An 11,189-nucleotide genomic window follows, 5' to 3' on the forward strand; every position below is an offset into this window, starting at 1 on the left:
TAGCAACAGGGGGCGCTACTCTTACGTTACTGTGTAGTAACTCTTGGATGGCGATATGGCGGATTCGAGTTGATCGTATGCAACTATACATGTTTCGTTCGTCCAGAGTTATTCAACGTCTCGGGTTCGTCAAACTTATTGACTTGGTGAACGATTCAGGACACGAGCAGTATGAAGACAAACAAAACCAAAAAGGTTTTGAAAACCAGAGAAGAGTGAAGAGAGCCAGTTGGTTAACAGTTTGTTAATGAAATTTGTCTAAAGAGCAGCCCCAAAACATGTTAGCTTGATCCTATTCCATCCCCTCTGCTTGTTGATTGTCCAGATGTCCTGTTACCACATATAACCTATTTTATTAGTGCTTTTCTCACGTCGGGCACTTTCCTCTCGAGTTCAGGTCTGCTATAGTCCGCCCACTTATAAAGAAACGATCTTTGGATTATAACTGCTTCAGCGTCCGTTGTCCGTATGCGACTTTGTGGGAGGGAGGGATAGAATGCGCGAGACAAATAAAGTCGTATCATAGCTTCTATTAAAGAATGAACACTGTTTTAATTACCTGCATCCCCACACGACCACTGTCTGTACTCATTTTTATACGTGTTGACTGGATTCGTAGATAAAAATTCTTTGCACCTTGTGGCTTACATCCTGTTTAAGTGTTGTAAACCTGTCGAGACGCACTCACTGTAAGCCGCTCTGCATAGGTAGCAGGTGGAACTACAGTCGAGGTCGTGGGTAATAAAGGCGTGATCGGCACATTTAGTCTAAGGACTAAGCTGTTGCTACTCAGGTGGGGTGAGTACAAGGTTTTATATATTTATAAACTATAAACACGAATATTAGGAAGTAAACTTTCAGTCGTTGCTCTGATTTAAGCAAAAAACATCAAGGGAAATCATTTAATTCTTGTTCACTACTGTATGGTGGTAGCTGTGGGTAGTGGTGGTGAAGGTCTGAGAATGTCTCGTCACATCGGCTTTGGACAGTCGTGGCAAGTAAACAGTTAGCTACACTCGACCACTTTCTGGCTGTACTCTTACAGAAGCTAGCGATTGGTGTAAAGGTGCGTTGTTTTAAACGGATACTTTCTCACGACCTTGTGTCATGGATTTAAATGCCATAGTATGCGCTGTTTCATGGACATTTTCTATCCCCTTCATCATACGACTGTAGGAGTAAACGCGCGCGTGAGTGTGTGAAACCTTCGAGATGAGGAGGAGGCGGGTAATAAGAATAAAAACTTCTCAGCATACACACATAAACACAGTCTCATCTTTTCAATTTGTTATCTCGCCAACCCAGCCTCTAGCCTAACTTTACATTAGACCGACTTTCCTCCAGAATTATCCCTAGTTACGGATTGTAATTGTAACTTCTTTATTTCTTTATAATCTCTCAACCATTGACGTTCGGGAAGGACAGACGGTGGCCAGATAACAATCGAGTTCAAACTGCAGCGAAAGAGATTCATCTTTGCAACAATTGTTTATTTTAAGAGCGCCTTATCCCACCCTCAAAAGAGGCTTCGAAATGTTTGACATAAATATACATTGGTACCAGTAATGCCCCCCTCCTTCTTAACAAGGCAAATATCGAACATTAGACCAAGTTTGGCAAGTTGTGTATGAAAGTCACAGGAAACCAAATGGTTTTGGGGGAGAACATTCGAGACATTGGAGCTTCGGTCAACATGTCGCGCTAACTCCAGACTTGTTTGCTAACACATTGCCAACACATCTGAGAATACAATAGGAGTTAGAGTTCTCTCGGAAGTCTGACGCTTCGGCACTTTTCTCATCAGGAACCGAGTCTTGACAAGCTGGGATAACACAGCGGTAAGTACACACCTCCAGTTCTCATCCCCATCCCCCCATGATTCATCAGACACGCGTGAGAAGGGATGGCCAGCAACATAAACGTATGAAGTAGCTCGAGTGCAGGTGTGACTCTGTCTAAAGAACGTGAACGTGCCTCGCCAGCAACATTTAGTGGCCTTTTCATCCTTTGTTTTGCCGCATACTCCTTGCAGAGCTGTTCTATTTGCTTTGGATTTAACTAAGGCTCGCCACACATAGACCTAATTTATGGGAGGTAATAAGGAGGTCGTACATCGTACGGTCAGGTACTGTTTGTACTGTCCCACTTTTACCTGTGATCTTCGCATCGCTATAGTCCAGGGGTGGGCAACGATTTCTTTTTGCAGACTGTCTCAAATTTCTATGCCGGTAAAATACAAAGAAGTCCACACAACAAACTTAACGATAATGGAATGGACAATAAATGAGTACATAATGGCGTTTACTTAACGAATTTATTGTGTAAAGTGAAGCTGTTTGAATTCGCTCACAATAAATTTTAAAACTATCTTTTCCTTTGAAAGCAGCCTCCCCGATACTCTCTAACGACTTCATCTGACATGTTAGAAGTGTTACTTGTTATCTTTGTACTTTGTGTTGGACGGCCAGCAGATACATATGTTCGTATTCTTACACGACACCTCGAGGTCGGCGAAAGGTATTGTGTGCACGTGAACTGACATTTTCAGTTTATGTAAAAAGTCTGGCGTCGAGCATCACGTGCCAGTCTTCAGAAGGCGCTACAACAGTGCCTGCGTATGAGAAGTGCCAAACTGAACATCAGAGCATTGCGATCCTTGACAGCAACACATTCGTCAATGTTTCCATCAAAAAGTTGACAGCAAGACGAAAATCGTCCTTCGATTCTTAGATCGGCTGTTGCTTGAACTGAGTATTGAGGTCCCCATGGGGACTTTTGTCTGAAACTCGAAGACTAAGTTTGTTTAACTAGTTGTTGCTGATGACGACGACGACGAGGATGATGGATGATTGATTGATTGATGATGGATGGATGATTGATGGATGGATGATTGATGGATGATTGATGGATGATGATGATGATGATGATGATGATGATGATGATGATGATGATGTCCCTTCATCCTTCGTATTTTATCCATATCTAGTTCTTGTCTCAAGCGCTAAGAGCATGCTCCTTACGAGCGTGAGTATGCGCTATACAAGTCACACGTTTATTACTATCACACACACAGAGATGCACACAATATTAGCCAAAAACACAGAAGGACGTCACATAACTGCCTGTTAGTCATGAGCACGATCACTCTTAGCATGCATACACATCCACCCAACTCACCCACGGACCCACACACACACACCCGTATACACGATGACTGCGAACAGTTAGTCCACAAGCTTTGTGCTCACTTTGTTGCAAACGAATGAAAGCACAGAAGTCACAGCAGCAAACACTGTCACTGAAGATCAAAATTGTTTAAAACAAGAGTTCATAACATATGAACGTCTAAAGTGCGAAAAAAAAAAAACCGCTTACAAGCACGTCCGTCCTGACTGATCGGAAATCCTGCTGAAAACAAAGCCGCTTTTGTATGTTCACGTCCTTGTATTTGATACCATTACAGGCATTACTGCCTAGAAAATAATAATAAAAATGTGGTCTCATACGGGCAGTGGAAAAGACAACTTCCCATGTGTCTGTTTGTAACCTTTCATACTGACCAAGTGATAAAATGACACGAGGTGCACTCTTTGTGAAGCTGCTGGGCGCGCCCCCTAGAAGAAGGGAGGAAAGAATTTAAATAGGTTTTTTACACCGAGCCTAACAACTAAGGTTTTTACTTAGCACGGCCAAAAAGCCAGTTAGTAACCAGATGCCACATGCAGAGAAAGAACAACGTGCCCGAGACGAGATCAGAACCCAGGACATTAATTTTTTAATCCTTACTGTATGGGTCACAGGCTCTAAATGCTGTGCCACCAGACCGCGCCCCCTGGATGAAAGACTTGCTATATGATTAATTACTATTTGATATAGAATCAGATATAGCAGCAGATAGTGTTTATTTCCATTAAACATTTTAACAGCAGTAAGGTTCATGAAGTTCATTACTTCAGGTAACGATCAGTTTTCATAGCTGTTTTTCTGTTTTCAATCTCTTGTCCTTTTTCAGCTAGAAACATTTTTTTTTTTGAACTGGGATGCTGAATGAATAGAGTGCACAACATAGGTGTCTCCTTTTCCATTTGTTAAATGGTCATAAATTTAAATGATTTTTTTCCCTAGGTAATTTGCACTTTTATTATCAAAAAAAGGAGATCTGTACTTTTGCGCTGATACTTCCCTTCTCTTCACGATTTATTCCACACAGTCTCGTACTGTATTCAAATTATAACCAGATAGGCTTTCAGTATATTCCAAGTTGCCTTGCTCATTATATTGCCGAAAATTGTAGCCAGGGACCGCAAGCCTGCATCTCATACAATGGCGGTGAGCATAGCGGGGGTGATCTCCATAGTCGTCTTCTACCTCGTCATCCTTGTCATCGGGCTCATCGCCGCGCGGAAGAGCGGCTTCAGGGCTCGCAACATCGACAGTCAGGATGTTATTCTGGCCGGCCGCAACATTGGGCTGTTTGTTGGTGTCTTCACCATGACAGGTAGGTATAATTTCCCACTGCTCTCGTTGAGTTTTGGCTCAGAGAGTCCATGTCCAAGTCCGACAAAATATATATAGCTGTCTGAATGGGTCTTGCCGCCTATTATTTTTATATTCATATCTTAATATTAAGATTTTCTTTGAACTCACCGTGTGGGATCTAAGGTTTAAGAATTCTGTTAGAATGTCAAAGAAAAACAAACAGACTTGTTAATAATTGTGGTGATTTCTCCTCACACTAGTTCTGGAATTGTCCAAACAATGCTTTTAGAATAAAAAACTTTTGAATCTGTCTTTCTCTGGCTTACTGAGTTGATATTTTGTAACATTTGTTCATCATATTCGCAGTCTTTCCTCTTCCTATTCGTGCATATTTCCACATGCACACGCACATTCAGAATTACATCGTCCTGTCACTCTGATATGCATGTACAAACATACATTTTCCTGGCAAAAACAAGTTATTAGTTTATCGATACTTTGTAAGATGTCATCAAACATCATCTTATTTTGATATTCATAGATATAAACATTTAAACATTAACCTTTTAAAAGTAGCGCTTTTATATCCGACTATTGCTTTGCAGCCACGTGGGTTGGAGGCGGCTACATCAATGGAGCCGCAGAAATCGTGGGAACGAAAGGACTTGTCTGGTGTCAAGCGCCCTTTGGATATACTATCAGCCTCATTTTCGGTAGGCCTGATACCCTCCTACCCATGGTCGAAATATTAGACTAGTTAAGAGATAGTCTTTTACAGTTTCGCCAGTTTAAAACGATAGTATGCAAAACTACACATTATGTCTTTGTTTTAGTTAGGGTCTGATCGCAACAGTGAATGGAACTGAATAATTGTCAGTGATCGTGTATATATATATAGAAACACATGCGTGAGCACGTGCACATGACACTTACATACATGCAAACAATGTTTACAGGTATGATTGACATACTCTATAGGCCATAGAAGTTCTCCGATCACCACAAATTTAAGCTGCTGTTTCCACACAATATGATAATTGCGTTCATCTGAATAGTGTAAATTTCTTCCTCAGTTCACATTTTATCAAACTTAACTTTACCAGGAGGACTGTTCTTTGCTGCCAAGATGAGGAAAAGCGGTTTCACAACTCTTTTAGACCCTTTTCATCAGAAATACGGAAGGTTGATGGGCTGTCTTCTCTACCTCCCTGCTCTCACTGGCGAAGTGTTTTGGTCTGCTGCCATCTTGGCTACTCTTGGTGAGTATTCAGAACACATTTGTACTGGACAGCGGCACGTAGAATGGACAGCAATATAATTCACACATCATTCAATACTCATTCATACTGTGTAAGTCCTGTTACTGTTTAAACGCAGTCGACAGTAATCTGTGCAAACCAGTCGACATGTGAAGTACCGAAATATATGTTAAGAAGTTGTAGACAATTATTTACAAATTTCTGTGTCACCTACTGTTGAGACAAAGTCAGTAGTCGACAGTGACAAACAGCTATGTCACAATCTGTTGGGGCGTAGTCGACAGTTGTGCGTGACGTACTGTTGAGACGTAGTGGATAGTCGATAGCGACAAACAGCCATCTCTGTCACGTTCACTCAGTAGTGAGGTGTAGAGGCCTAGTTCACATGTGCTGTAGAGGGGGTTTCACTTCGTGTAGTGTAAGCTTATCAAGACCAAGAGGTATATAGTAGCCGATGCTCGAAAAGACGCGATCTTGGTAGATGATGCTGACCATCAAAGATCAAATAGCACCCATGGTAATTCTTCCCCTGATTTCTATTGACTTTAATCAGAAGACTTTTGACATATACAAAGAACAAGCATATTTAACATATCCTATTGCCATATTAGCACACATTTTCAACAGACGGTATGCCAAAATGATTTGTAATGATATCACGACCCTTTCAAAATACGCCATTCTGAAACCCCGCTATTCGAGAAGCAGTCGACAATGGTACACTCTGCAATCAAGTATTGACAGCTGCCGATGGGGAACACACTTGTAAGGTAATGTCAGTAGAAGAAAGACTGAGCTGCTTTTTCTGCCCTTCTGTGTAGGTGCCACACTAAAGGTAATTCTGGACATCGACCTTAGTCTGTCCATTCTCATCTCCGCCGCCATCGCTCTGCTGTACACGTTGCTGGGGGGCCTGTACTCTGTGGCCTACACGGATATCGTACAGCTCATCTGCATCTTCGTCGGTCTGGTCAGTCCTGATCCTAGAATTGAACTTGAAAGGTGTGAAGAGACTGCATTCTGTTTAAAAAAAAAAAACTACCTTCGGACCTTTTCGTGCTTCGTGTGTGAAGGAATATTGTTAAAGGTTCCTCGGGTTTATGCACGGTCCTTGCTATCAGCGCACACCTCCTCTACATAAATGTAGTTTACAGTCTATTTGAATATTTCGTTCAGAGAAGGCGCCATCTAGTTTTCAAAAATTTGCCCAAACCGAATGAAAGCACGAACGTTAGCCTGGGTACCGTATTTAATAATTAAAAAGTAAGCTTGAGTGCATTACACATGAACGAGAATTTTCCCATCATAGAGTTACTCTAAAGTTAATCAAATAAAATTAAAATTAAAAACACATAAAGAGCGCAATAATGCAAGCTTCGTACCATAAAAAATCAAGCAGTTAAGACAGACAATACAAGAGCTTGGAATAATAGGCGTTGTCAGCGATTGTTGTTCGCTTTTCTTATTGATATTGTATTAATTATAGAAAGTATTTGCTTGATACTTGTTATAACATACTCTTCTGGATTAATTTCGTAAAAAATTTTTGTACTTGCATTAAAGTTGCTTAACCGATTAAAAATCGGGGAGTGGACAATGGGGTCAGGCATACCTGTTGGGCGACGTTCACCTTCATGTCCAATTCTCCGAGTAGATCAATGCCTGAAAATATTTCTTTTCTTCAAATGCTGTTGGCAAATGAACCTTTACTCATGCATACCTTGCTGACTTCAATATATCTGAAATCACTCACATCTACAGGTACTCAAGGAATTATATACTCCCTAACCCTGCTGCAGATCGTTGGTGTGCCGTTTGCTGCGACCCACGAGGCAGCGAGGTCCCTCACAGAGAACAGCACCTGGCTAGGTTCTGTGGACCCTGCTTTCATCGGCACCTACATCGACTATTATCTGCTTCTCATCTTTGGCGGTATTCCGTGGCAGGTCTGTGGTTTGTGTGCCTGAAATATTGCCATTTTATTTGACATGAATTACGTACATTTCGCTGCCCAAGATTCCCAGTTCTCTCATGAGAATTATTATTCACAGTTGTCTGTAAGAACTGTAAGTGACGCACACCACGTGAATTTTGAAATGCGAGAAAAACTTAATTGCTAAGAGGTTTTATTTTGATATCTCTTTTCTGATGTAAAAGTTACTTAAACAGATAAACCCTTGGAGGAAAACGAGAAAGTGAGGAATTAAGAATTTGTGATTTTTCATGAGAAAGTGGGAAGTAGTGGAAATCATCATGCGTTTGATGAAGGTTCATTCAAGACCATGTTTTCTTTCATAAATTTTGTGCTTGATTCAAAGACGGGGTCTTGTCACGAGCCTGCAGATAATGAAGACAACAGATCAGGAATTGTGCGCTCGTGCTTGGCGAGAATTCGAGGAAAAAGTTATAGGTAGGTGGAGTCTAATAGCAAACAGGATGTGCGCTTCTGCTTGTTTTCGAGTCTGATCGGCTGACAATGTAACATTATTCTTTTGACTGATATGAAAAGAAACCGTCAAAAGTCATAAAAAAGAAACCAGTATTACCTGACGGGGCGTATCTTACAGCAATTATTACTTAGAGTAAGAGATCAAATTGCTGCAAGTTTCTTTGAAATGACACGATAAGAGTGGCTATAAGTCTAACCAAAAAGGAAAAAAAACAAACAAATAAAGCTTGAATGCAAAAAAGTATGGATGAATACAATAGGCAAAATGTCGTTAAACGCACCCTGACTTTACACTTTTCTCTGTTTATTGTAAGCACCCACGATTTTCTGTCCTCTGTGGACACTTGATACTGTTACTTTCCATGCCAGCTACTGGCTCATTCAGTTAGGGATGCCAGCATGAGAGTGGAGATCGGGAGGAGACGGGTGTGCGTAGAATAATGATCAAGGCAGGAAAAAAGTGGAAATAGAATGCAATGTGTGTGCAGTCAAGCAAAGTGTGTAGGATCGGTGTCGCAAATGGTGACACCTGTCACTTCCTAGGGCTTGTCAAGCTCTGCGCACGTTTTCCGGTTATTTCTCTCGTGCATGATGGCAGTATCTGAAAGATTTTATGATTGAATTTTATAAGCAATCATTTACACTCATTGATACACGTTAGTACCTGGCTGCTCTCTGCCGTTAACTTATCCACCTGTGTTTTTTTTTTAAATTTTATTGTCACTGCGTTTTAGTGAAGGGTATTCGTGCTCGACGTGAGTGTAGCAATACACGGGTACTTTTGATGCCCCATAACTTGTCAGAAAATAAATATGCTCCGGGGGAATGTGCAACTAGCAAACATAGTCTATGACATCCGGGTCATCAAAGTGAATATTCCTGCCATAGTTGATGGGAATCAGACAATGAGGTATCAACAGTCAAAACACACACACAAATCACCTCAATCTACTAATCTTAAATTTCGAAATGAAAAAACTTCTCTTCCCTCACTCGCTCCCTAAGCGTGTAGCTATTGGCACCACCTGTCCTGTTTGTTGGTGACAGGTGTACTGGCAGCGGGCTCTGTCGGCCAAGACAGTTGCTATCGCCCGCGGTCTTTCTGTTCTCGGAGCTCTGGGCTGCCTCATCCTGGCGGTGCCTCCTGTTCTGCTGGGAGCCGTGGCTGCCACTGCAGGTAAGCTCGCTGTTGGTGACTCGGTATTCATCAACATTATTTTGTCATTCTACCGATTTATTAACTGCCCTAGACAATACTTTTTTTAAGTTTTGAGATTTGTGTTTTTTCCTTTTTTTTTTTTTGGAATCATGCAGACTGGAACAAGACGGCTTATGGGCAGCCCAGCTTGGCCCAAGAGGATGTCGCGCTGACTCTGCCCCTGGTGTACTTTCACATGACGCCAGTGGCGGTGTCCTTCGTGGGGCTGGGCGCCATCTCTGCTGCTGTCATGTCTTCCACCGACTCCTCCTTCCTGTCTGCCTCCAGCATGTTCGCCTGCAATGTCTTCGGCGTCATGTATCAGCTAGCGAGGGGACAACGCGTAAGTGAAGGCTCCTCCCAAATTAGCCCCACTCCTACCGGTTTAGTCCTTGCTGTGGTCCTGTTAATACTGAGATTTGAGTCTTGACAATAAAATTCATGGTGTCCCATGTATAATTTATTAAAAAATAGTTGATGGTCAGAAATGGAAGAATATGGCTATTTTTCTGAAGGTCCATCGGGGTGTCTTTGTTTGAATGATAACAGACTATCTCCACTTTCTGTTGTTGCAGCCATCAGGTACGATGACGGTGTGGGTAATGAGGTGTGCACAAGTGGTCATCGCTGGGCTGGCCTGCGGTCTGGCCCTCACAGTCACATCTGTGTACTACCTTGTGGGCGCTGTCCTCCGACTTCGTCTACGTCATCCTCTTCCCCCAGCTGCTGTGCGTGCTTTTCGTGCGCTGGAGCAATACATACGGGTCTCTGGCAGCCTTCGTCTTCGGCCTCCTCTTCCGCCTGCTAGGAGGCGAGCCCGGCCTCAATCTCCCACCTGCTATAGGTAAGAACGTAAGATTTGTTAGTTAGTGATGAGAATGCAATCTTATTAGTTTGTGGTGAGACAACATGCGACTTATTAGAATGCAAAACTTGTTAGTCTAAGATGAGAAATTTTGGCTTGAATGAATGAACATCTTAATTCAATTGTGTGTGTGTGTGTGATGCGCGTATTTGTATGTTAAAAAAAAAAAGAGAGAAACACATGGGTGCGCGCAGTTTACAGTACCTTATCCTAAAAGAAACGTTTTCTCCTGTTTGTCTGAGCCAGCGTTCCCCTGGTACGACCCTCAAAACGGCCAGAAGTTCCCTTTCGGACTCTTGCCATGTTTATCTCCCTTGCCTCTCACCTGGGTGTGTCGGCCGGCGCCCGGCAGGTGTTTAGGAGAACCTCCTGCCCCCCAACATGGACATCTTCCACTGTTTCAAGCTGGACCCGCAAACAGAGCGCCGTCGTCCTCAGAACGGAGCCGTCAACTTGGCGTTCACATCAGGCGATGAAACGTTTAACGAAAAAGACGAGATGACGGCATTGTGACGACGGCCCAGCCTACGTGAAGGGAGTGGTCCACCGGCTGTCAAGTCTGAGAAGTTGAGGTTGTCACATATATTGTGCTTGTTGGTGGCTGTATTTGGTTGTGCTGGAGTTAGATGTCATACAGACTTTCGTATCGGCATGTAGAATAAGTAGCAGACGGTGACTTAGGTTTTCCCCTTGAAGTCTTTTATTTTTATTTTTCATCATTATTTGTTATCGCGTGGTACTACTAGTGGTCTGTGTGGTGAACTGTTTTCGTAAAGCTGCTCACTCATGCATGTAAACGTGTTTTAATGTACATTATGATTTCAATGGCTGACGTTGATATCTTGAGCATTTTTTATATTGATGCGAGGGATTTTTCAGTAAACTGTCACTAACGGTTTTTACTTGTCAGAATCCCCATAGCCCATGACAAAACGATTG

At 42.3% G+C, this 11,189-nt stretch overlaps 1 protein-coding gene across 2 annotated transcripts; it reads left to right on the plus strand.

The window, feature by feature from the left end:
• Positions 1 to 625: 625 nt before the first annotated feature.
• On the plus strand, positions 626 to 11,082 carry LOC112563939 (high-affinity choline transporter 1-like). 2 transcript variants are annotated; one of them, XM_025238425.1, is made up of 10 exons: positions 626 to 798; positions 4,295 to 4,498; positions 5,085 to 5,192; positions 5,583 to 5,738; positions 6,560 to 6,740; positions 7,500 to 7,684; positions 9,235 to 9,364; positions 9,502 to 9,728; positions 9,961 to 10,229; positions 10,497 to 10,635. In XM_025238425.1, the coding sequence occupies exons 2-9, from the start codon at positions 4,324 to 4,326 to the stop codon at positions 10,191 to 10,193; spliced, it is 1,395 nt and encodes a 464-aa protein (XP_025094210.1). In that variant the 5' UTR covers positions 626 to 798; positions 4,295 to 4,323; the 3' UTR covers positions 10,194 to 10,229; positions 10,497 to 10,635. The 2 variants fall into 2 exon arrangements, with proteins under 2 accessions (XP_025094210.1, XP_025094201.1); XM_025238416.1 differs by having other exon boundaries at positions 632 to 798; positions 6,560 to 6,708; positions 7,538 to 7,684; positions 10,497 to 11,082.
• The last annotated feature ends 107 nt before the right edge of the window (positions 11,083 to 11,189 follow it).

The sequence above is a fragment of the Pomacea canaliculata genome, linkage group LG1 (genome assembly GCF_003073045.1).
Source record: "Pomacea canaliculata isolate SZHN2017 linkage group LG1, ASM307304v1, whole genome shotgun sequence".
Classification (NCBI taxonomy): domain Eukaryota; kingdom Metazoa; phylum Mollusca; class Gastropoda; order Architaenioglossa; family Ampullariidae; genus Pomacea; species Pomacea canaliculata.

Excerpts from the sequence above, each read along its gene's own strand:
- LOC112563939 (XM_025238416.1), top strand. The coding sequence starts at position 4,324 with ATGGCGGTGAGCATAGCGGGGGTGATCTCCATAGTCGTCTTCTACCTC. Across the intron at positions 5,193-5,582 it reads TACTATCAGCCTCATTTTCG|GAGGACTGTTCTTTGCTGCC; the intron begins GTAGGCCTGATA and ends TAACTTTACCAG. Across the intron at positions 5,739-6,559 it reads TGCCATCTTGGCTACTCTTG|GTGCCACACTAAAGGTAATT; the intron begins GTGAGTATTCAG and ends CCTTCTGTGTAG.